Below are 26,908 nucleotides of genomic sequence, written 5' to 3'. Positions count from 1 at the left end.
TGTTGTGAAAATAGACTAAAACATTAAAGTCTTGTGTATGTATCAATTAATTCAATGTTAAAGAAAGGCTCAATTGCAAAACTTTCATGAAACCCTAGTAGCTACTTGCCTTATTCCACACCTTTGTATCTCAATGGTGTGACCATTTCACTGCAAACCACTTCAGCAGACTGCAATGACTCACATTATAAGACGACAGAAGGAGATCAGACTACACTCCTTGACTTTTGAGCCACATCCCAAGGTGGCAGAGGAGAAGTGGCACATATGGACCTCCCAGGGGCTTTGGTGAAGGTGAAACTTTGTATTGTGCTGTTCCTGCCCCAGATGTTTGATGCCACATTTAAGAGGTAGCTTTACTCTCTATCTAATAATGCAGTACCTGCAATTTTTCCTTTTTTCAATTTTTTTATTAGTTTCCAAATTAATAGATTAATATATAACATCAATGTTTGTACATGTAATACAAAGATCAGGAGAACAATCGTGGCATAATCATAAATAATAGTAAAATATAAAAAAAAATCGGTAGATCCCACTATCTCTCAGTAAATGAATATAATATAAAAAGGAAAGAAAAAGATGTATATAAAAGAAAGGAAAAAATCAATAAGAAAAATTATAAACAATATATCAAACCAAACTAAAAAAAGAAAAAAATGGAAAAAAAAGACTGGACTGCAATTTCTCAGTAGAAACAGAGCAATATTATGTCGTCAACTCCATTCCTCTAACTTGGAAAGTTATTGAAAGAGAATCTATATCATGTGAAAATATTAAATAAATGGACTCCAAACTTCCTCAAACTTAAGCGAAGGATCAACAGTACCACTCCTAATTTTTTTCCAAGTTTAAACATGATATAGTTTGAGAGAACCATTGAAAAGTAGTAGGGGATATTGGATCCTTCCATTTAAGCAAAATGGATCGTTTGGCCATTAATGTAACAAAGGCAATCATACTGTTAGCGGAAGCAGATAAATGGCCAGACTCTATCCTTGGTAATCCAAAAATTGCAGTGATAGGGGGAGGTTGTAAATCAATACTCAATACAGTTGAGATAATGTTAAAAATGTCTTTCCAATATTTTTCCAAAAGAGGACAGGACCAAAACTTATGTGTCAGAGAAGCCACATTCGATTTACATCTGTCACATATGGGATTTATATGGTGATAAAAACGGGCTAGCTTGCAATTTTTCAATCTGTCCCTGCAAGATGCAAGGCATTTGGTCTAAGGACTTAAGAATCGTCCCATGGGTTATTAGGGTGCTTTACGTCCCAATAAAACAAAAACACTCCTGAATGATCGCTAAGTCACTTATCTTGCATCCTTGCTGTTAAGGTATCCGTCTGAACTTGATGCTGATGATACTAGATGCACAGCCCATTCATTAGAAATGATGGATTGTGCAAGAAGCTGGAAATACAGTCAACAGAGTGCTCTCTTGTAGGTCTTTAAAAGGTTGGGTACAATGGAAAAAGTCAGAACCCACGATGCCATTATAACAGAATTAAGACCTTCATCCCAGGTACATTCTCAGCAGTATACATACACTTCTTGGACATGCCCCTACAAACTTCTGTAACAGCAAACCACCCTGCCACTTAGATGTTTTTTTTAAAAAACAACCTTCTCCAGTTGCAGAACACTACAAGCATTTGCTGTCTCACTGTGACCCAGGACAACGAAGGCCATCAGGATAGTCAGACGGAGTAGCCAGCACCACTCCCTGTTGATGGAAGACAAGCTGACTGGGCTCTAAGTGAATCAGCACACACCATCCTTTTCATGGCAGGTGGGCTTTGTAAGCACAGCTCCCCTCAGAGATTGTTGTAGGAATCCTCATCAGTTAATTGATTTTAAAAAATTATTAAATTTAACAACACATCTCAACCTCATTTTGGGATGTCTTTCTCTTCCTCCAAAACTGCTCTTGTAACAATTCTGGGTTAGTCCTGGCATCTAAACAATAGATGCCAATTTAGTCTCTCTGTTCAGTGAACTGTTCAAAATAATTTGGCTAGTTGACGGAGAAGAGTTATTGCCACTGTTCGAGTCATCTAGGACTAAAGGGACATTGTCTAAAAACTATAGCTGGGTTCTCGAATGAAGTTGGGAAATATTTCTATACACACACACGTGAGAATTTGAAAGTCTCTTCTGCAACCATGAATTGATGCTAAGTCCAAGACTGATAGAATTTTCTGAATGAAAAAGTATTAAGGGATAAAGGGGAAAGCCTGAATGTATAAAGTTTGGTGATCGATCAGTAACGATCTTGATGGATGGTAGAACAAGCTTAAGAGGGCAATCGACCTCTACTAGTAAGCACAGTCACATTGTGCTCTCCCCACAACCCCTTCATTCTTTTTCCCAGCACTTCACAGATGTTTGACTCTCAGGGTTCGCCCTCTCCCTCCAGGTGGTCCAAAGTACAGCACAGCTGGTTACACTGAAACGTGGGTCATCATTAAACAAATACTCACTGTGGCCACTTTTGGGCCCGGCGATACACCACAAGCATTGTGGAGGTATGTACATGGCAAATGTCATTCTCTTCCACTCTGAGTAACAGGGCGTGCTGACTGTATGAGCCAACACCCTCCTCAGCAATTCCAATAGCCACACCACTTGGGCAGATGGTCTACTTAGCTGATGCCTCCTAGGGAAAGGTGTGGAGAGAGCTGGAAAGTGGGTGCTATCTGTTTCATCTCCATCTCAGGGGCTTAAGGCCAGCTTGTTCAGAAAGGCACTTCTTTTGTCAGTAAGTTGAGCGTTTTGGTTGCAATGTTCCGCAGGGCAAAGGTTGGGGTATCTGCCGTGAAGGTCAGGAACAGCTGGTGCTGCTGAGTCTGAATACCGTAACACTTGTGGTCCTCAGCGGCGATGTAGCACTCCGTTGGTGAGTGGGTGAAGCCGGTGTGAAATTCCTCATGGAGAGCTGGTGCAAAGAGAAATTCGGAAAATAAGTCTGAATGGGGATGCAGGAGCGGAGTGACCCGCGAGTTCTGACAGATAAACCAGGAAAGGTGCAACACAGGCTATAGCACTAGGGTTTGTTTTTGGAGGACTAGAATTGAAAACATGTACTAAACTTAGATTAGACCACAACTGCAGCGCTGTGCACCGCTCTGGTCTCCATATCATAAAAGGATGTGGATACAATGGGGTGGTACTGAAAGGATTCACAGGGATGATACCAGAACTGAGAGGTTGTAGATCTTCACCCTTAAAGTAGGAAGGCTTAAGTTGTTTTAGGTCTTCAAGATAATGAAAGCGTTTGAGCAAGGTGACGCTGAAAAATTGTTTTCACTCGCAAAAAATCCAAAACTAGAATCTGTGTGTGAAATTGGAAGTAGAAAATATGCTTGAAATACTCAGCTGGTCAGGAAGCTTCTGTAGAGACGGGACAAGAGTTAACGTTTCAGGCCAGTGCCTTTTCCCCAGAAACATTAATTCTGTTTCTCTCTCCACAATCTCTGGCTGGTCTGCTAAATATTTCCAGCATTCTCTGTTTTTATTTTAGATTTCCAGCATTTTATTCTTGGATAATCACACAGTCACTAATAAATCCACTACAGAATTGAGGAGGAACCATTTTAAACTCAGAGTGAAAATATCTTACCCTGAGACTGACGAGAGGGCAAAACTCACTTTAACCCAGAATAATTGAGGGAAGCATCAATATAATTAAAGCTAGATTAATGCGAGGAAGAAAGGAGTATAAAGATACAATGGATGGGATGAAGAGGAGGCTCATGCAGACCAGGGACCTGCTCATTTCTCGATACACAGATAACGTGCCAATGAGTACTTGTATAGGCATCTTTCATGTCAGAGAAACATCCTGAGTTCACTGAAGAGCAAACGCAGGCTATGAATGGTAAAACATTGAGGGGCAAAGTAGGAATATCACAGGACCATCTGAACTGTCCAAGTGGTAAGGGGAAAGTATAAAAGTCACGGCTCCACCTTCAAGCTTATCACACAAGTTGGGGCATTACTAAATCTATCTAGCAGAAAGCTGCCTGGGTAGTCTGCAACCCGACGGCATGACCACTGAATTCTCCAATCTCAGGTGACCTGCTCCCCCTCTGTTCCTTTCCTCTCACTCCCTGATCTACCCAGTTCCTGCAATGACAAACCCTACACCCCACCCAGTCCCCATCCCCCTTCTTCTTTCCCCTCCTCCACCTATTCCATCTGCCTGTCAGCCACTGGTCCCATCTGCCCTCCCCACCTCCCTCCCTCGGTTCCAGGCTCCACCTTCCTCTCCTATCAGATTCCATCATCTGCAGCCCTTTGTTGCCTCTATTTCCACCCCCTCCCCCCCAACCTCATCTGGCTCCACTTGTTACTTGCCAGCACTTCTTCCCCTCACCCCTTTTACTGGCTCTCTCTCTCCTCTGAGTCCAGGTGAAGGGTCTGACCCAAAACGTCAACCGTCCAGTTCCCTCCACAGATGCTGCTCGACTTGCTGAGTTCCTCCAGCAGTTTGTTTTTTGCTCCAGATTCCTGCATCTGCAGCCTCTTGTGTCTGTAGATCTATCCTTGTGATCAGTTCTAATGTAAAGCCAGAGTTTGATTCCCAGCTTGCGCTGTTAGGACATTTCCTGATCATAGAATCATAGAACAGCACAGCACAATACAGGCCCTTCAGCCCATAATGTTGTGCCAACCTTTAAACCTCACCTAAGACTATCTAACCCCTTCCTCCCACATATCCCTCTATTTTAAATTCCTCCATATGCTTATCTAGCAATCTCTTGAATTTGACCAATGTACCTGCCTCCACCACCGCCCCAGGCAGCGCATTCCACGCCCCAACCACTCTCTGGGTAAAAACCTCCCTCTGATCTCTCTCGAACTTCCCACCCATTACTTTAAAGCCATGCCCTCTTGTATTGAGCATTGGTGCCCTGGGAAAGAGGTGCTGGCTGTCCACTCTATCTATTCCTCTTAATATTTTGTATACCTCTATCATGTCTGCCCTCATCCTCCTCCTCTCCAAAGAGTAAAGTCTTAGCTCCCTTAGTCTCTCCTCATAATGCATACTCTCTAAACCAGGCAGCACCCTGGTAAATCTCCTCTGCAACCTTTCCAACGCTTCCACGTCTTTCCTATAATGAGGTGACCAGAACTGGACACAGTACTCTAAGTGTGGTCTAACCAGAGTTTTGAAGAGCTGCATCATTACCTTGGGGCTCTTAAACTCAATCCCAAGACTTATGAATGCTAACATCCCATAAGCTTTCTTAACTACCCTATCCACCTGTGAGGCAACTTTCAGGGATCTGTGGATATGGACCCCCTGATTCCTGTTGATCCACTGATTCCTTCTGAGAAATGTTTCTATGTTGGCAGGAACTGGTTCCCCCATACTACTTCAATGTGAAATCGTCCACTGACACTCACATAACTCGCTGGAGTCCCTATTTTCAGCACAGGAGGGGGTTGGAGAAAACAGAAGTCCATTTGCATGGCTGGCCATGCACCTAAGTTACATTCACCTACCAGGCTTGTCTTCACTTGTATCTGCCGGAAAGTACGCAGAGACAGCCAGAGTGTAAAACTGCCGCAGAACCGATCTGCATCTCTCAGGAGGGAGTATTGCTCCTGTAAAGTTTTATTAAAAAATAAATCACAATTAATGCCTTTCTTGGCACATCATAAAAAATAAAGCTACTCTGTGCTCAGCATCTGCCTGGTTGTGAAGTGGAAGAAATCTTGGGAAAGGAACACTTAGCTTGAGAGGGACAGGAAAATGGTGCTTTCCTGGATAAAGGGGCTGTCCCAGACTGACCTAATTGTTCATTGCTGAGATGTGGACGGGTACAATGGATAGGGAAGGTTCAGAGGGATATGGGCCAAACACAGGTAAATGGGCATCTTGGTTGGCTGAAGAGCCTGTTTCTGTGCTATATTATTCTATGCCACGTGGAAATGTCAAGGACAACATTTATTGCCCTTGAGAAAGAGGTGAGCCACCTTCTTGAATGAATGCAGCCTACGTCAAGTGCAGCAGTGGTGTCATGGTTAAATTACTGGACTTGTAATCCGAAGACCTGGGCTAACAATCCAGAGACACCAGAGTTCAAATCCCAATATGTGGAATTTAAATTCAGTTAATCATCTGGAATTTAGCACTACAAGTAAAGGTGACCACAAAACTATGGGATTGCTATAATGGAGACATAAGAGATACTGCAGCTGCTGGAATCTGGAGCAACACACACAAAATGCTGGAGGAACCCAGCAGGTCAGGCAGCATCTACAGAGGGAAATAAACAGTCGATGTTTCGGGTCGAGACCCTTCACCGGGACTGGAAAGGAAGAGGGCAGAAGCCAAAATAAAAATGTAGGGGGAGGGGGAAGAGCACAAGCACGAGCTGGCAGGTGATAGGCGAGTCCAGGTGAGAGGGGGAAGTTGGGGTGGGAGAGGAGGGATGAAAGGGAAGGATGCCAGAAGCTGAGAGGTGATAGGTGGAAGAGGCAAAGGGCTGAAGGAGGAGGAATCTGGTAGGAATGGACAGTAGACCATGAAATAAAGGAGGTGGGGAATAGGAGGGAGGTAGTGGGAAGGTCGTGAGGGCAGGGGAGGGGAAAGAGGAGGGGCGAGGGGGCCACAGGAATGAGGGAAAACAAAGGGGGGAGGAGGGGTTACTGGAAGTTAGAGAAATCGGTGTTGATGCTGTCGGGTTGGAGACTCCCGAGGCGGAATACGAGGTGTTGTTCCTCCAACCTGCGTCTGGCCTCAAATTGGCAGTAGAGGAGGCCGTGAATAGACATGTCAGTAAGGGAATGGGAGGTGGAATTAAAGTGGCTGGCCACTGGGAGGTCCCGGCTGTTGCAGTGGATGGAGCGAAGGTGCTCGATGAAGCGGTCATCCAATCCCATTCGGCTCCGAATGCCTTTCAGGGAGGGAAACTTGCCACCCTTACCTGAGCTGGCCCATATAAGACTCCAGATCCAAACCAAATGGTTGAGTCTTAATTAACTGAGCATACCACTCAGATGGACACTTATAGCTGTCTTTGCCAGCAAAGCTCAAACCCTGTACAATGAATGAATAAGTAAGTAAGTAGGGTGAAGGTGTGCAGTGGGGCAGGAAATTTGAGAATTTTAACTCCAACAAAACAGACAAAAATGTCTAAATTAGGATTGCGTGTGGTCTGATTTCCCCTCCCTGGGATTGGGAATAGCAATGTGATCAGAAGCCCGCTGCACCTTTTCTTCCACTTACCCCTAGGGGGAGCATGTCCTGAATGGCATCAGATGTCTGCCTCCTTTACAATGTACTGGCCGAGTAGTGCCATGCACCTCCATGCCACTAGAACCTTGCCAATGTTAAAAACAGCTCCAATACAGCTCAGCTAGATGCTTACCCTGCTGCTGGCTGTTCTCGACCCCATGGGGCTGCAAGGTGAATAAATTCTTGTTCTGTTCCCTGTTTATTAGCAGAAGACTGGAGAAACGAGATCAAACCATAGATCAGAATGTAACACCAGCCAACATGAAAACAGCTGAATGGGGAGATATGGTAATCAGCTTCCTGAGAATGCTTGGATGGGTATTTCTGTCAACAATTAACAAACTGCAGTCCCTGGCCCAAACAAAGCACACAATCAGCAAATCAAACCAAATGCACAATCACTGCCACCAAGAAAGTGCAAACGTTAAATAATTAAATAATAATTAGCAATGTTTAACACTTGGATCAGGATCCAGTTGCTGAACCAGCATCCTTTTCCCACTGGATAGAATTCCCAGCAGATTCGGTACTCTCTATTGCTCTCACTGTACGAAACCGACGTACACCAATTGCTTCCCACTAGCCCAAACTTTTAATGGAAGAACCAATCCATCACTTCGGCACAAAACCCCAATGCACTGAACTCTTCTCCATTCCTCCTAATAAAATTCTAAGGAACTGAAACCCATCCATTATTCCTCCCTGTATAAAATCTCAATGGATTCACCCTTTTCCATCACCTCCCATCCTAAAATAAAATCCCTGAAAACCATGTCACCACCCCAGTCACTAGCACCTTATCAAATCTAAATAGACACTCAATTCCATTTATCTTCTTGGCATGCATGAATGTTCTTCAAATGTTAAAAGCCTACACTACAGTCAAAATATTGCAAATAACATAACAGACATCCTATTTTAGGGAATGAATCATTTCTGTAGAAAATGTACATGCATATAATGCATTTTGTATTAACAAGGCAGAATGACATACTGGACGATTAAATTTTATCCAAGCTGGAAGGGAATCTAAGCATGCAATGTGTTTGCAATTACAAAGGACAGGAAAAAGCAGCAAGACAGTTCGAGAAGTCATGGTAAGGCAGCAATGGCCTCCTTGGATTTTAAAGGCTCAGTAGGAAGTGAAGGTTCGATGTGTGGAGAGTTCTTGACTTTGGAGGTCTCGGAGAAACAAGAGCTTAGTTTGATGAGCTTAAATTACAACACTCTAAGCATTGAAAAGATGATAGAACATTTAAAATTTAGAAAGGAAAGTTCAGGGAAGCAATGATAAATTTGAGAACAAAGCAAAGAGGGAGCGGCAGGGAGGAAGCACCTAGGCGAACTGGGGTGAGAATGGCAGGGAGGGACTGGTCAGGAGTGGCTGAGTGAGGCGAGGAGGGAATGGCTAGAGCGGCAGCTGGGTGAGGTGGGAAGGGAGCAGCTGCAAGGGAGAGGAGGGCGGGAGGAGAAAGAAGCAGGAACGAGAAAATGAACAGAGTGAATTAGAGAGCAAGGCGATAAGGAAAGAGCAGTAGAGAGAAAGAGCAATGAAGGAGAGATATTTTCTGTGGAGGTGCTTTATTTTGTACCCTTCCCCAACTATGGGAAAATCAAGTTTTCCCAGAGAGTTCTTGTATTGTTGATGGGATAGGGACTGAAATTTCTTGCACGTCCCAGGGGAAGTTCCACAAGTTCAAAGAGACAAGTGAGGGACTCAGTTGGGACAGAGTCTGTTGTCTAGGGAACAAGTGTTTGTGGCTTCTAGCATGCACGTAGTCTGACTGGCTGATTGATACATATCATTCTTTTTCAAATATTATGAGACAACTTACCCAATTATGCTGTGGTGTAAAGGAATGCACGCTGGGAAAGAGCACTGATGTAGCCGAAGACAAGTTTTTAAAGGTTCAAGCAATGGGCTCCAGAACCGTTCGACTAACTGGGGGTAGGAAAAGAAAATGCAAATTTTGTTAAATGTTCTAGGAACCGTTTACATACAACCCTTCCGACCCCATCAGCCCAGGTGACCAAACCCCTTCCAATCACTTTCACTGAACACGGAACTCTGCAGAATAGCTGACTCGCCTCCTTTGTACATTTGCAAAGTGGTCAGTGAAACAAGTGAGAGAATGACCTCCAGTTTAGGTGCTGATGCACTTAAATCTGGTCACAGTTAGCGATAATCAATGCTATAAGAAAAATCATTCTTCAGGTTTGCTCTCTCAAACCCAGAATGAAGCAGAGTTAGTTACCATGTGGGCACAGTTCTGTGACTACAACTGGGAAGGTGGGAAGGTGGGGAGGGGGGAATAGAAAGAGATGGAAAGCAGCCCAAGGGAAAGGTTGAGAAGGGGGAAAGGAAACAGCAGTGGGAAGACAGGAGGCAACAAATATAGAAGAGCAGGGAGCAGAGGTCCAGGTTAAAACATTAGGCAGAGCCATGGCTTCTGAGCTCTGCACAGTGACTTCTGGTTAAAAGATGTACAGGCAGGTTGGGGGAAACCAGAATGATACCCTCTAGAGGAAGCAACACCACCATGCAAAAAAAAACTTGAATAAGGACAACTGTAAAGAGTGGAAGGACTTTTGCCTCACCTCTGCCTGAACTTGCTGTAAAGATGGAGTTGGTCCACACAGCAAGCACACATCCACACCAGGGACCAGCTGAAAGGTCAGCAGCCTGTGTGGTACCTGGAACACGAGAGAGAGAGAGAGGAAACCAAATGATTCTTCTCTCCAAACCTCAAGCCTTGTCTTTTGCTCAGGTACATCAGAGACTATTAGTACCCACTTTAATGCAAGCTCAATACAAATCCTCCGTCTAGAAAGTATCTGCATGGCACATATGCTGTGTCACGATGATTGGCTTGTTTCACTGGAATTCAAAAGCAGCAACAAGTCAGAACTGAACAGATGGAAAAGTTACCAATGATCACATTTTTGAAAAGAGACAGAAATAGCAATTGATGAATAAGCAAAACCAAAGTGCTGCAAACATTTGTGAAGTTAGGCATCATTTGTAAAAGAACTGACATTTCAGGTCAGTGACCTTTCTACAACTGCAGCTCAACTTGCTGATCATTTGCACAACTTTTAGTTGTGTTTTAATTTCAGATTTCCAGCATCTGCAGTATTCTAATTTCTTTTCCAAACACTTGAATTAGGAGCAGGAGGAAGCCATTCAGTCCATCAAGCCTGCTCTGCCATCTCGGCTGACTGGATTGTAACCTCATCCGTCTGAAGTAACCTTTCACCCACTTGATCAGCAAGTGTCTACCCACTTCTGCCTGGAGTTGTGCAGAGGGACTTGGGAGCGCTTGTTCATGAATTGCAAAAAGGTTAGTTTGCAGGTGCAACAGGTTATCAAGAAGGCAAATGGAATGTTGGCCTTCATTGCTGGAGGGATTGAATTTAAGAGCAGGGAGGTTATGCCTCAACTGTACAGGGTACTGGTGAGGCCACACCTGGAGTACTGCCTGCAGTTCTGGTCTCCTTACTTGAGGAAAGATATACAGGCTTTGGAGGTGGTACAGAGGAGGTTCACCAGGTTGATTCCGTAGATGAGGGGGTTAGCTTATGAGGAGAGATCGAGTCACTGGGACTATGCTCGCTGGAATTCAGAAGAATGAGAGGGGATTTTATAGAAACATAAAATAAGATAGAGGCAGAAAAGTTGTTTCCACTGGTAGGTGAGACTAGAATTAGGGGACATAGCCTCAAGATTCGAGGAATAGATTTAGGACGGAGATGAGGAAAAACTGGTTTTCCCAGAGAGTAATGAATCTGTGGAATTCTCTGTCCAGGGGAGCAGTAGAGGCTACCTCATTAAATATATTTAAGACAGAGTTAGATAAATTTTTGCATAGTAGGGGAATTAAGGGTTATGGGGAAAAGGCAGGTAGGTGAAGCCAGATTAGCCATGATCTCATTGAATGGCAGAGCAGGCTCGACAGGCCAGATGACCTCCTCCTGCTCCTATTTCTTACATTCTTATGGAGTATTTGCAGACTCTTCTTCCACTGCCCTTTGAGAAAGTGAGCTCCAGATCTCTCAACCCCCAGAGAAAAAAATTCTCTTCATCTCTTCCAGCTATCAGTCAAGTAAACCTTCTCCAAACATCCTTCTTTAAATAAGGAGATCAATACCATACACCGAATTCCTGATGTGGTCTCACTAACACTCTAAATAACTGAAGCTTAACTTTTGTACAAACTTACTTTTGTATTCAATTTCCCTCAACAAAATCAACTGTCATCTAACCTCCAGAGCCTTTTGGTCTATCTTACTTGATCAGCTGCTATTGCCTGTTATGGGAGTTGGAGAGAGGGCATGAGTTTTGATTGCAAACCCTCCAAAACTGGATAGCTAGCCACTACTGACATGTAGAATGACCATTTGGCTTTGGGCATCATGTACGTAAAGTGCTGTGCATCAGCAAAAGCCAGTGCCTTTTCACACAGCAACCAGAAGGAAAAATAGATAATGAGAGGGAAAGTTCAACCCAGATCACATCTGCGGTCTCATCAGAATGACAAATTCAGCAAATTATTTGGCAACATGCAACTTCTCTTTTTGTAGAAAGCTGATCATGTAGCTTGGTGACTGGAGTCACATGGAGATCAGACCCGGGTGTGGGGTTGGCAACTTGCCTTCTCACTGAAGGACAACAATTTGGTCTTTTGCAGCTTTCATGGCTGTTTATACTGATGCCACAGATCATCAGAATATGCCATTGTTTTTGATTATTCATTTACTGGATCTGGCCATCACTGAAAGCCCAGAATTTGAAGCCCCCCTTTAAACATCCCTTGAACTGAAGAGCTTGCTAGGCTACTTCAATGGCCAATGTGTCAAACACATTGCTGTGGGTCCGGACTGACCTTTTGACCAGTCTGAGCAAGGGCAGCGCATTTCCTTCCCCAAAGGATTTCCATGAGCCAGGTAGGTTTTTACAACAATCCAACAGTTTCAACACAGCCTTTATGAATTCTGGCATTTTAATTCCAGATTTATTTAATTAAATTTCCCATAGTGGGATCTGAACATTATTAATCGAGGTCTCTGGATTATGAGTGCAGTAGTTCAACCTCTATGCTTCCATTATAGAGACATAAGAGTCATGGAGAACAGAAAAAGGCCCTTCAGCCCACTTGAGTCCATGCTGACCATCAAGCACCCATTTACTAATTGCATTTTATTCTCCCCCACATTCCAATCAACTGCCCAAGATTCTACCACTCACCTATGCAATTGGGAAACTAGTGGCCAATTAACCCACCAACTTACACATCTTTGGGACGTGGGAGGAAAACTGAGCACCCCAAGGAAGCCCACACAACTACAGTGGGAACATACAATTTCCACACAGCCAGCACCAAAGGTCGTAACCGAACCTGGATCGCTGGAGCTGTGAGGCAGCAGCTCTACTACCTGCGCCACTGTGCCACCCAAAATCTGAAGGAAATGCGCTCCAGGACAAATTGGGATTGGGTTTAAACGTCAACCTTGCCAACAGTGCCCACACCCACAAAACAAAACAAGAAAGGGAGGCCACATCCAGTTTATTGATGGTTATCTGTTACTCACGGTAGGGCTGCCATGTGGCAAGTAGATGGGGTAGTCCCGTGATGAGTTGGGTGCCAGTGATCCAACCAGCCATGCCAATAGCACCACCTCCTGGGCAGCCAGTCGCCACCACTTCTCCGTGGCCACTACCACTTTCCCCTTGACCATGAGGCACCCAAAGTTGCTCTCCGCAGCAGCCACAAATACTTCCAGTGCTTCCTGAAGTAGACCACAGACAATGACAACTTTAAAAAATGTACAAGGACTTACATTTCTCTGTCACCATTCACCTCTTCAGGATTTCCCAAAGCAGTTTACAGCCTATGAAATACTTGCGCTGTCAAAATTTGGGAAACTAAGCAGAAAACTGTGCACAGCAAGTTTCCACATACTGTTATGGTGACCTAATAATCTGGTTTAGGAATTTAGTTGAGCGATCAATTCAGCGTTCAGGATTCCAGGGAGAACTTCCCTGCTCTTATTCAAAATAAGAATACGAGGTCTTTTATTTTTACCCAGGAGGGTAGATAAATTAAGACTGTACCCAGAGAGAACTAGCACTTAAGGGTACATTCAGCATAATGTGTTACAGTTTATAAATTCAGTCAGAAGGACTAGATAAAATTGGTTTGATATCTGTAAGAGACAAAATTAACTCGGTTTCCTTGCAGATATGCCCTAGAACAAATCTGGCTCCCGTTAAATAAAAACTGGCCATCCCAAACATGAGAGACCCGACCATGGCTAACACCTGAATGGGCAGGGAAGTAGGGGAATGGGACTGATGAGATTAGTCTGAGAAAGGCATGGACTCAATGAACCAAATGGTTCCTTCTATGATTTGCAAAAATTTGAGATTAAGGACCGTTTTTCTCCACATGCACTAGTAGGACATCGTTAGCTGGTAGGAAGGGAGCACTGTAGGTGAAAGTGTTTGTTGTTCATCTAATATCTGCTTTAGCTGATCCTGGGTGTGTTTGATATGACATTGTAAAGGGAGCTATAATCTATAGGATTAAGCAGAGTTTGATTGATCTACCAGGAGCTCTTTGAAGACAAGAATAGATAAGGGGAAACCAGGGAATGTGCATAGTTAAATTTACAGAAGGTCCCACATAGGATGTTGGTCAGCAAGGTTAGTGCATATGGAATTGTGGTGGATTTAGAATAGGTTAATAGACAGAAGCAAAGAACAGGAGCATATGAATCTTTCTCATGCTGACATGCTGTTGCTAGTGTGACACTGCAGCATTGGTACTTGGGCTGTAGCTGTTCACTATCTATTCAATAATTTATCTGAGGGGACTAAAATGGTCTTATTTCCAGGTTTGCTGATGATACAAAACATAGTAGGACTGGCAGAAGGGAGGAAGATATAAAGCAGCTACAGGGGATATAATGGGAGTTAAATGACTGGCTGAGAATACGGCTGACAAAATATAACGCTGCGAAACATGAGGTACACAAAACAGAGAAGCAGATATTCTTTTAAATGTGAGAAATTGGGAAATGTTGATATTCAAAGGGATCCGACCGTCCTGTTCCCAAGTCACTGAAATCCAACAGGCAACGAGCAATTAGAAAGGCAAATGGTATGTTGGCCTTTATTATGCGAGGATTTGAGTACAGGAGTAAAGATGTCACATTACAATTAATTCAGGCCTTGATGACACTGCACCTGGAGAATTGTGGATAATTTTGGTTTCCTTAGCTAAAAAAAAAAGATATACTTGCTGTGGAGGGAGTGCAACAAAGATTCATTAACCTGTTTCCAGGGATGGTAGGTTTGCTGTTTAAGAAGAGACTGAGTACTCTGGGTCTGTATTCTCCAGTATTTAGTAGAATGAGAAGTGATCTCATTGGAACTTAAAAGTTCTTACAGGAGTTATACAGTAGTTGTAGAATAAGCGATTGGCCATTTAGGATTGAAGTGAGATAAATGACTTCATTCAAGGGGATGGTGAATCTCTGTAATTGTCTACCCTGGAGGGCTCAGTCATGGAATTCATTCAAAGCAGAGATTTGGATGTTAATGGAATCAAGGAAAATGGAGTTAGTGAAAATGGCATGAGGCAAAAGAATAGCCGTGATCTGGATGAATGGCAGAGCAGGCTTGAAGAGCCAGATGGCCTGCTCCTGCTCCTAACTCTTACGTTTTTATGCATCTAACCCCATGATGTACATGGCCTGGGAGTGTCTGATGGGTCAGGGTAGCAGGAATTTTACTGTCTATCTAACCCATGCTATCCCTGCTCTGGGAATGTACAAAGGGACAGTACAAAGACTTTACAGTATATCTAAATTTAAAACCTGTGCCTTTTCCTGCCCTGGGTACGTTTGATGGGAGAGAGTACAGGAAGATTTTCTCTGAATCTAATCCATGCTATAACTTACTTGAGTCTGTTTGACATAGTCAGTGAACTAAAAAGAGTAATAAAACTAGTTTAATCCTCCAGGATTCTTCATCTGGGCTTCAACCCATCTGCTTTTCACACTTCTAAAATTCTCTGAGAAACCCTTCTGTAAATAATGTCAAAATTTTAAATCATTGTTGATCATTTCCAGTTAAGGTATCAAGGCGATCTGTATCAATTTTTCCATCGGACAAACAAGTACAGCTCTTTTGGATTCTCACATCACCACCAACCTGCAATATTGCAGCATCAGGAGACACTACACAATCCACGCACAGCGTCAGGTCTCCAATCCAATCTGATGCAGCCAGCAAACTGTCAATCAACTTGTAACAAGCCTGGGAAAACAGCAAGAACTCTCAGCTCACATAAGTAGAGTGTAAACAAACATTTGATTGAAAATCTAGCGTTAAATAATAGAGGAAAGTCAAGTCAGTGGGAAGCAAATTCCTTCACGCACTTTTAAAGTTGCAGGAAATTATATTATTAATTTAACTGGATCACCAAAGCTTAAAGCACATTCCTACTTTAATTTGTAAGTAGAAGCCCAGAAATGGGAGACAACAGTTTGCATTCCTACCATTCAGAGTTCGTTCCAATGAAAGCTTGTATCCTGTCCCATCAAACACACTTAACAAAAATCAGTATCAATTTCAAATTCATAACTGACTGATAATCAACTGGCATTTGTGCAAGTAAGTTTCAAACTTTGGGGATCTGAGGAAGAATTTTTTCACCCAGAGGGCAATTGCAATCTGGAACACACTGCCTGAGTGAGTGGTGGAGGCAGGTACCCTAACAACGTGCAAGAAGCAACTAGACAAACAATCGAATCGCCAAGGCATCGTAGGTCATGGACCAAGTGCTGGTAAATGGGATTAGTGTAGAGCTACTTGATGTTCGGCACAAACATGATGGGCCAAAGGGCCTGTTTCTGTTCTGTGTAACTTTATTACTTCCTCTATGCATGGAAGTTTGTCCATAATATCACTTCTGAAAGGTCTGGCTCTAATTTTAAGTTCACACCCTGCTAGTCCTAGAATCCTATGGTCTAAGACTGGAGAATGATGCCACTGCTCACTTTGTTGGCACCTCTAAACACACACGGACTCTCCAGTTGGGAGTCATTCCACTTGCTAAAGGATGGCATCCACAGCTTGAACTCTAGTTTATCACATTGCTCTTTGTGGAACCTTGGAGTGGGTTAGCTAATGTTTTGCCACTGCCAGTTTAGGAATAAATATTGGCAAAGATACCAAGTAGAGTTACACTGCTTATATTCAAAAGAGAGGCTATGGAACCTTTTGCATCCCTTGAGAAAGTATCAAAGTTTTGGGTTTAACATCTGACAGTGCAACACCAGAGTTCGAGATTACATTTTTTTTGGGTTTGGCTGTCAAACTTCAGGCTGAGAGGCAACTATGCTACCCACTGAACCTCACTGACACCAGCAATGAGTCTTGTCATTTCATGGTTTCACTCACCCGGAGTTCTCGCTTCAATCGCTCCACATTCTTGAGGTTCACCAGATCATCCAAGCCAATCACCAGTACCTTCAAAATTCAGGAGCACAGGGTCAGGGCGAATCAATACCAGTGAGCAACACTTCATAAACCACCACAGATTCAGTATGCAACTGTAGCTTAGTGCAAAATTGCCTTCAATGCCACACTGAAGAGTCAACCCAGTTTATGGGATTAATTCTTGGAGTAGAACTAATGAACAACAGGGAGCCAATCAGACCCTTGCCCCAATCAATTAAATAGAAAGTTAAAAATTCCAGTACTCTGGAAACCTTTACCTCACAAAAGATTCCTGAGATCCAGTTTATTTTGTGTGTTAAAGTATTTCATGAATTTACCCCACTTTTTACCCCTATCCTTTTGTTTTTCATTCCCCATTAAAGGAATTAGCTTCCCCCTTTCTACACTAACAACTTTCTCAAACATATGAGGGCAGTCCATCCTTGCATTTTTTTTAGTACGTCCAAAAAGGCACTTCCGCAGTGCGGTCACTGTTAGCAGCTTTATCTTAACATAGCAGAAGATCATGTGAATCAAGGAGGTTGAAAGAAGACCAAGGCAGAATAGTTTATGCAGGAGTTCCACAGTGTAGGCACCATCTCAAATGGTGAAGAGAGTGGGGCGATGCACAAGTTGCCACAGGGTTGAGCAAAGATTGGAACTGAATCCGACAGATGGGGACCATTCAGTCATCATGGCCTTTGCTGGTAGTTGAAAGGGCTACACATCCCGACATTTCCTACACAATCCTGAAGATTAATCTTCTGCCACTGCAATTTAACAAACCTCCCACTTCACAGCTTAGTCCCCTAGAAACCTCTGAGGATAGCACCAGAGTTTGGAATAAACTGTGGAATAAAACCACTATTCAGAATAAATATCTAATCTCTGACCCACAGTAAAACTTCTTGCAAAGTTCTAAATTGAACACTAATGAAGAATGACCATTGTGACGTTTGATGCACAAATGCCTGCAGAATATGACTAAACTATGAATCACATTACAACACTCTGGACTGTACAATTTTGACAGAAACATTCCAGAGATTTATTCTCTCCCTTCAGAGTTAGACTAGTCAACTAATGTTACAGCGAATTTCTAATTCTTGTTCCATCAGCTGCCCTTCAAATCCACCACCAATTATGCTTAAAGAGTTCAAAGGAAATAGGATTTCAAATAACAATGTGAAAATATTCCTTCCCATTTCCCCTCGGGTTCATTATTAAAATTTTATATCTATAATTTCTGGTTATTAACTCAATGTCACAGGAAGCAGCTTTTCCCACTTGGTCCATCAATATCTCTCCATTGGGTCTCCCCCGCCCCTACTCTCACCAACTTTCTCTGTTCTGTGAACAACACTGCCTTCTCCAATCTCACCACTCAACTGAAGTCACCTGCCCACGGTATTACCCCAGGCACACTGCAACACCGTCACATCCTTCCTAACATGTAGTCCAAGAGGGTCTAAGCAGAGAATCCATGATTTTTGTGTTCCTTGGTTATAAACCCAACTGTCCTGTGCACTTTTCTTTACGGCCTCGTCTATTTACCCTTAAAATAAATGGGAATATGCATCCCCATGTCCCTCTGCTCCTGCATCCAACTCAGTACCTTATAGATTAAATAAAAACAGCAAACCCTGGAAATAGATAGCAGCGTCTGTGGAGAGAGGAACAGAGCTAAAGTTTCAGGTCACTGATGAAAGAGTTCAGATGAAAGGTCATAAGAAACATTAACTCTGTTTCTCTCTCCACAGTTTCATCAGTGACCTGAAACTTTAGCTCTGTTCCTCTCTCCACAGACGCTGCTGTCTATTTCCAGGGTTTGCTGTTTTTATTTAATCTATAAGGTACTGAGTTGGATGCAGGAGCAGAGGGACATGGGGATGCATATTCCCATTTATTTTAAGGGTAAATAGACGAGGCCGTAAAGAAAAGTGCACAGGACAGTTGGGTTTATAACCAAGGAACACAAAAATCATGGATTCTCTGCTTAGACCCTCTTGGACTACATGTTAGGAAGGATGTGACGGTGTTGCAGTGTGCCTGGGGTAATACCGTGGGCAGGTGAAATCCCCATCTACATTTTTAGTCATGTACCATCTTCAGAATCAGATTCCAAACTCCTACACTTCATTTGTAACTCATGCTGCCTCTGTTTCTCCTTCTCCTCACTATCCAGCTCCATCCTCTTCAATTCCATCTGCTTCATTGCTAGATCAGCCTCTAATCTCTTTTGCTCTCATTCAGCCTCTATCTTTAACTGGGTTTGCTCTCGTTCAGCCTCTAATTTCTTTTGTTGAAGGAAGGCTGAAATCTTCCTTCCTCTATCTGTTAATGGAACACACCAGTACCCTTTTAATAGGTCAATCTTTGTAAGAAATTTTGCCTTTCCCACTCTGTCTATGCAATCATCCACCCTAGGAATAGGGTAAGCATCTGACTTTGTTACAGCATTCACTTTCCTGTAATCTGTGCAAAATCTAACAGTTCCATCAGGTTTAGCATTTCTATTTTTTCCAATTTCCAGCATTATAGTATTTTGCCTTTGCACCATTTAAATTGCACGTTGTACCTTTGGGACAGATTATACAGGAAGGAAAGGGTGAAGTAACGAAGGGGTATGAACACAAGCATGGTATTTTTAAATACCAAGAGAGAATTGGAACAGAAAAATACAATTAATATGCTGGCAGTCACAGCAATCACCCACATCCCGTGCGGATCAACTCACCCATCAAATATTATTTTCTGTTTAATGTTTGACCTTTGCTGAGTGAATGTTGTCTGTGGTGTGAAAGAGACCACCTTCTAATTCTGGCATCTGGTGTTGGCATTACAGAACTGGCAGATAAGTGCATACAAACGTCAATGTCCCATACTCAAAGGAAGGAAAGATGTGCTTTTTCTTGAATGATTTGGCACCTTTCACCACCTCAGATCATCCCAAAGCGCTTTACAGCCAACAAGGTGCAATTTCAGTCATAATATAGGAAAGACAATTTGCACACAAGCTCCCACATACAGCAAAATAATAATGATTAGAAAATAATTTCTTAGTGATGGTGGTTGAGAGATGGATGTGGGCCCTAGGTGAATTTCCTGTTCTCTTTGCAAAAGTGCCATGGGATCTTTTCCACCCACCTGAGAGGGAAGACCTTGGTTCAAAAACTCATCTGGGAAAACAGAACCTCCAAGAATGCAGCATTGCCTCAGAACTGCACTGGGAGTGTCAGTATGGATAATAGGCACTGGACTGGGTGGCACAGAGTGCAGCTAGTAAAGCTGCTGCCTCACTGCTCCAGAGATCTGGGTTCAATACTGACCTCTGGTAGTGAGTCTGCATGTTCTCCCTGTGACTGTGTGGGTCTTCTGCAGGTGCTCAGGTTTCCTCCCATGTCCCAAAGATGTGCAGATTGGTATTTGACCACTGGAATTGTCCTTACTTTGTGGATGGATGGTGAAATCTGAGGGGGCATTGATGGGCATGTGGGGGGAATAAGAGAGAGCTCTAACAATTGAGCCACGATGGTAGGACTGCCTGTACCCACCAGGGCAGCAACCCCCCCCTCATTTTCCACACCTTTGGAACCGATGACAATTCTGTCGTCCATCAGACAAATCAGCACATCGTTGGGATGTGGGAGGAAACCGGAGCACCTGCAGGAAACCCACACGGTCACAAGGAGAACATGCAGACTCCACACAGTCACTACCAGTGGTCAGTATTGAACCCAGATCTGCGGAGCAGTGAGGCAACAGCTTTACCAGCTGCGCTACTGCACCACCCACTCCAGTGCCTATAATCCACACCGATACTCCTAGTGCAGCCAACAGAAGGCTGTGACCAGAGGACCTCTTCTTGCCTGCCTGTGACAGCCACTACCTGCATGCATGGCTAATAAAAACTTTGTTAATCTGATTAACGTGTTGCTTCACAGACTCACCATGGCACTGAACACGTTGTCTAACAGGCGGCTGAGGTAAAGGTCACTGGCATCTTCTTCAGAGCTCATGACGATGAGTGTGATGCTGCGTAACCATGGAAACAAGCTGTTAGCACAGTATGGACTAAGTTCTGCAGGTATATTTTTCAAGCACAAGCACAGCCACACTGAGGGGCCACTATTGTGTATCTGTAATGCAGTCACTGACACTAAGTACTGTGTGAAAACAAAATACACTTCAACCACAGAATTTTTAACAACTTATAAATATCACTTTCCTCTCCACTTCTCCTCAAGACTCTGAACCACTTATTGACCCAAGGGACCAGACCCCAGTTATTTGTGGGAGTGTACAAAGCCAAGTTCACACAAGAGCCACACACTGCAGCAGAGTCACTGCTTAACAGTAGGTAAAGGCAGCAGTTCTCGACTTCTCTCTCCCCATGGAGGTACTGAGATGTATATTGACCATTGCTGCCCATGACCAAACAAAACAAATACAACTTGTATTGCTGGCTCTTGGCCCTGGTCAAAAGGTAGGGGGTTCAAGTCCCCACTCCAGAGACACAAACATATAAATCTAAGTTGATACTCTCAGAGCTGCATTATCATGTGCCGAATTTTGAGATGTGATGTTCAAACACTTGTTTTCCCTCTCAACTGGGCCCCATGGCAAAATTCTTAAGAGCCAGGGAGTTATCCCTGGTATCCTGGCCATTACTTATGCCCCAAATGACATCACAAAAATGCATTGGGTCATCACCATAATGCTGTTTGTGCAGGCTTGCTATGCGCAAACTGGCTGCCACATTTCCCCTACGTAACATCAGTAGCCACTCATCAAAAAGGACTTCTTTAACTGTGAAGAGCTTTGAAACCCCCAAGAATAGTCATGAAAAGGGATTACTGAATGCAAGTCTTTCTTTCTTTAAAGGAGAATGAGTATGGATCTGACTATACATGCACTGTGGCAAATTAGGTATCATTACTGGACCTTTTACAGCATCTGCCTTCATTTGGGAGGTAAATATTGGCCAGGATACCAACAAGAACTCCCCTGCTCTCTTTCAAAACATGCCATGGAATCTTTTCCATCCACCTGACAGAACAGGTAAGCTGTTGGTTACCTAAAAGATCACAGCTCCAGTAGTGCAGAACCCACTCAGTACTTCATTGAGGGTGCCAGCCCAGATTCTCTTGCTCAAGTTCCTGAAGTGGGAGTTGAAGCCACACCTTCCAACTCAGAGGCAAAGGGGATCCATCCACTGAGCATTTACTGACAACCATAATTAATAACAGTCCTGTTCAGCCCACAAGAGTGAACTTCCAGATGCTTAGCACTATAATTCTCCATTCCAATTCATTGTTCCAACAAAGCCCAAAAGGTTTGAGGTACAGCATCTCATCTTCTGACTCAGCTCTTTGCAGCCCTCACAACTCAACGTTGAATTTAATAGCTTCAAATATCTAGACTTTCTGGTATGTATCAGGGTTGTCCAGATCCGATGAAAGACCAAACAGTAATGTTAACCTCACTTTCTCTCTCCACAGATGCTGCCTGATCTGTTGAGTATTTCCAGCATTCTCTTTTATTTCCGATTTCCAGCATCAATGTTGTGTACCTCAGATCTAGCATTTTTTCCTCTTTCGTCTATTCTCATTCATCTCCTTCAGACAGATCAGCTACAACTAACAAGCCACCACCGCTGCCCTACCCATAATCCTCACCCTATTCAGACATTGCCTTTGTTCTCTCCACCCCTTCCCTTAAAACATGTTTGGTTTCTAACTTCTGATGAAAGATCATCTCCATAGGTGCTGTTTGATCTGCTCAATAATTCCAGCATTTTCTGCTTTTGTTTCAGATTTCCAGCATCTGCAGATTTTTGCTTTATAAATTCTTTAAGCTTCAAATGCATTTCCAAAGAGGGAGAACAGCCACAGTAGCTGATAATATGTTCTGACCATAACACTTCAGTGCCAAAATGATGGGGTGAAAAGTCAAAATTAGGCAGGGAGGGCAGGATGCACCAAATACACTGGACTTCTAAATCCAGGGACAGTTACCAAAAATAATTTTTCTTGCTCCACTAAGAACACTAAATGTCCAGGGAGCAGGAAACAAAATCTAGTTCCCTCCCCACCACCTCCCATATATTTTGACTTTATTGAGATGCTCTTATCACACCTTTGTCCACAACATAACTTTATATTTAAAATCTTAAGAGGACGAATTGAGTCAAGTCCCACATTGTGCCAGGGCCAGTAATCATTCTCGCAGTGTTGTCACATCTCACCTGTCCTGGAAGACTCTCCAACAGACCCTGGTGTCGTCAGTGCAGGTGCTAGTCAGCAGAACGTCCTGGTTACTCCCAAACATGTGCACTCCATTTAGAGAACCAATCACAGAGAACGGAAGCTGCAAGGAAAATGGGCAACTTTCTGAGAATGAATGCATTGAAATGGCTCCCCTCAATCCACTCCTAGTGTTTAAAATTATCTGATAGGGCAGCCCATCACACTTCCAACTCCTGCCTTGCAGATGTCACTAAGATTCATTGGATACCCAGCAAAATTGAAAACCAGAAAACTGCAGGTGCTGGAAATTTGAAATGGACATGGGAAGTGCTGGAAATATTCAGCAGCATTTATGAAGAGATAAACGGGGGTTGATGCCATTTTCTTGCTCAAGTTCCTGAAGTGGGAGTTGAAGCCACACCTTCCAACTCAGAGGCAAAGGGGATCCATCCACTGAGCATTTACTGACAACCATAATTAATAACAGTCCTGTTCAGCCCACAAGAGTGAACTTCCAGATGCTTAGCACTATAATTCTCCATTCCAATTCATTGTTCCAACAAAGCCCAAAAGGTTTGAGGCACAGCATCTCATCTTCTGACTCAGCTCTTTACAGCCCTCACAACTCAACGTTGAATTTAATAATTTCAAATATCTAGACTTTCTGGTAGGTCAATGACCCTTCATCAGAAAACAAAACTATCCTAGGGAGGGTCACTGACCTCAAATGTTAACTTTGTTCCTCTCTTCACAGGGCCTGTCTGATCTCTTGCAGCCAAACTATTTATGTGGCATGTCCAATTTAGCTTCTAGTCAATGATGATCCTCGGGATGTTGATGATGTGGGATTCAGTGAAATGCTGTTGAACATCGAATAGAGATCGATGCAACCTCATGCTGGAAGTTATTGCCTGGCAATTTCATGCCAGTGTTTGGCACTTACCAGCCCATGTCCAAACATTGTCTAGGTCATGTTGACATGGACTGCTTCATTACCTGAAAAGTTACAGTACAGAGTGATTTTCTTCTGGAATGGAGAGTCCAAAAACAAAGGGGGTGGGGCTATAAAAGTAACTTCAGGAGTTAGGCCAATCAAAAATAACACGGGAAACACTTTTTCACACAAAGGGCGGTGAAAATCTAGGAATCTCTCTCCCCCTCCAAAAACACTCTTGAGACCAGAGGCAAAATTTTAAAACCGAGATTTTTATTAGAGGCAAGAACCAAGACTTGTAGATTTGAGTTAAGACAATGATCAGCCATGATCCAATTGAATGGGCTACCCCGGTTCTTACCATGCAACTTTGGAGTGAGCATAAAACTGCTGGAGGAACTCAGCAGGTCAGGCAGCATCTGTGAAGGGAAATGGACAGTCGATGTTTCAGGTCGAGACCCTTCATCTGGACTGAAGGAGTAGAGGGGATAGATGAAGTAAGAGCTGGCAAAGGATAGGTGGATCCAGGTGAGATGGAGTGATTGGCAGCTGGGGTCAGGTGGGGGTGGGAAGGGTGGAAATAGCAACAAGATGATAAGGTGATAGGTGGAGGCAACAAAGAGCTGCAGATGATGGAAACTGATAAGAAAGGAAGATGGAGCATGGAACCAAATAAAGAAGGTGGGGTGGGCAGACGGGAACAGTGGGAGATGAGCAGATGGAATACACTGGGGGAGCGGAAAGAAATTGGGTGATGGGAGCTGGGTGTAGGAAGACCTGGATAGATCAGAAGGGGAGAGCAGGTTACCTGAAACTGGAGAATTCAATGTTCATCCTGTTGGGTTATGGACTACCCAGGCAGAACATAAGACGCTGTTCTTCTCGTTTGCATTTGGCTTCACTATGGCAGTGGAGGAGGCAGAGGGCAGACAGTGGGAATGGGGAGGGGAATTAAAATGGCATGTCACCAGGAGCTCCAGATGGCCATGGCGGACAGAGCAGGTGCTTGGCAAAGCCTAGTCTGCACTTGATCTTACCGATGTAGAGGAGGCCACGTCGAGAGCAACTTTTAAGTGAGACTGAATGGTTCATGTCTTAATTATGAGTTCTGCTCGATCAGCAACTAACCATCACCTTGAACGCCCACACCCCTCATCATCAGCAGACCATAACTGCAGCACATACAAAATGCAGTACAGCAACTCATGAGGTCTACTCCAACATCACTTCTCCAATTCCAATTCATGTGCCATGGAGGAAGACATGGGATCACCACCATCTGCGGGTTCTGCTCCAAGTTGCAAACCAATTTGATCTGGAAATGCATATCTGATCCCTTATTCGTCACTGGATCTAAATCTTATAACTTCCTACACACTGTGGGAGAATCTTCACTAGAAGGATTGTGATGGTTCAAGGTACAACTCAACACCACTTTTTCAAACCAACTTGAGTTCAGTAAACGATGCCAGCCTTCCTAACATTTCAACAATGGATAAAACAAATGGCATATTTTATTTTTAGGAAAGCCCATTTTTGCTCCAATGAAATGATTAGCCAGACCAGATGAATTGTCAAATATGGTACATCCCAGAGATCAGTAGATACCATATCTTCTGTTCTCACTCTAATTGAAGAAAACTTTCACTTAGCATCCTTCATGATTATAATGTCTGCATCAATAATGGACTTGCACTGTCGTTTTTTTTTTTGCAAACAAAATTATTTCTGCAATATTTAATGATCAACAGAATTTTATTCAAATTTTGAAATAAGAGATCATTTTAAACGGAAAGACCTTGCATTACGCACAGTGAAGCTTGAGTGAGTTACCTGCCTGCTCTCCCCCTTGCTCCTGCAGTACAGGGGCACGCCACTGCTGGTTGCCAAGCAGAGTAACTGTGCACTACCCGCCATCTTGTTCGGCCAATGCTGCCTTCCCTTTCCCGATGCATGCCGGGAAATAAAACCAACCGTCACCCGGCAACCACTGTCACCACATTGCCCCGGCAACCGCCGCCGCGTAACAACCCCTCGCGCACGCGTAGTTGTGCAAAATGGAACATGCAGTTTGATTGCAATGAGATTGACCTAGAATTAAATTAATGCAATTTTTCTTTAAAGTATTCCAAATGCTTTTCTTAAAGATGCACAAATAACAAACTTCTACTGATGAATAAAACAAAATGAAACTAAAGTACTATGTTATTTGAAGTTATGTTTGCTACCTGAGTATGCACGAAAGAAAGTTGGAAATGATAAATGTATCTTCTTCAAGCAAATATTTGATCGATTTGACAACAAAGGTTTTTAATATTTATATGGTTAGAAAGTTTAACAAGTTATTAAAACATTTGCAAACAATATCGATTTGGCAGAATATTGAGGGTGAAATTTCAGATGAAAGGGCATGGACCTGAAACATAACCCAATTTGTCTCAGATGTTGCTTGGCCTGCTGAGTTATTTCAGCATTACCTGTTTTATTTTGGATTTGTTCAATGTTTGTTCAGAGCTTTGAAATCAATTGAAGTAATTCTTTGGCCTCTAAATCAATAAAGGTTGATAGGCAATAACTAAATGAAAAACCTTGCTATTATGTTCCTGTTAATTTTATGTTTAAGTTCCAAGTTCAAGTTTATTGTCATGAGCATACATACCCAAGGTATAAATACCATGAAAATCAGCTTTTTGCAGCAGCAGCACAGTACTTTATTAGCATGACAAACATAAATTACATATACTTAACATAAATTATTCATAACTTATGTGACAAAAAATATATAAACGTGACAACATTAGGGCAAGTTGAGGGACATATAGTTCGAAGTAGAATTAGGGTTTTTCAGGTTAGTTCAAGAACCTGATGGCAGTGGGTAAGAAGTTGTTGTTGCACCTTGAGGTGTGGGTCTTCAGGCTCCTGTACCTCCTGCCTGATCGCAGCAACGAGCAGAGGCCATGGCCCGG

General features: G+C 43.2%; 1 protein-coding gene across 2 annotated transcripts; it reads right to left on the bottom strand.

Moving 5' to 3' along the window:
• Positions 1–403: 403 nt before the first annotated feature.
• On the bottom strand, positions 404–25,878 carry fuz (fuzzy planar cell polarity protein). 2 transcript variants are annotated; one of them, XM_052043134.1, is made up of 11 exons: positions 25,776–25,878; positions 23,008–23,129; positions 20,711–20,795; positions 16,722–16,790; positions 15,471–15,575; positions 12,845–13,042; positions 9,854–9,949; positions 9,091–9,197; positions 7,389–7,468; positions 5,518–5,619; positions 405–2,944 (listed from the first exon to the last, which is right to left on the bottom strand). In XM_052043134.1, the coding sequence occupies exons 1-11, from the start codon at positions 25,857–25,859 to the stop codon at positions 2,745–2,747; spliced, it is 1,248 nt and encodes a 415-aa protein (XP_051899094.1). In that variant the 5' UTR covers positions 25,860–25,878; the 3' UTR covers positions 405–2,744. The 2 variants fall into 2 exon arrangements, with proteins under 2 accessions (XP_051899095.1, XP_051899094.1); XM_052043135.1 differs by lacking the exon at positions 9,854–9,949 and having other exon boundaries at positions 404–2,944.
• Between the last annotated feature and the right edge of the window lie 1,030 nt (positions 25,879–26,908).

Source organism: Pristis pectinata, chromosome 33, assembly GCF_009764475.1.
Source record: "Pristis pectinata isolate sPriPec2 chromosome 33, sPriPec2.1.pri, whole genome shotgun sequence".
NCBI classification, from domain to species: Eukaryota; Metazoa; Chordata; class Chondrichthyes; order Rhinopristiformes; family Pristidae; genus Pristis; species Pristis pectinata.
This window is presented reverse-complemented; position numbering and strand designations above follow the sequence as displayed.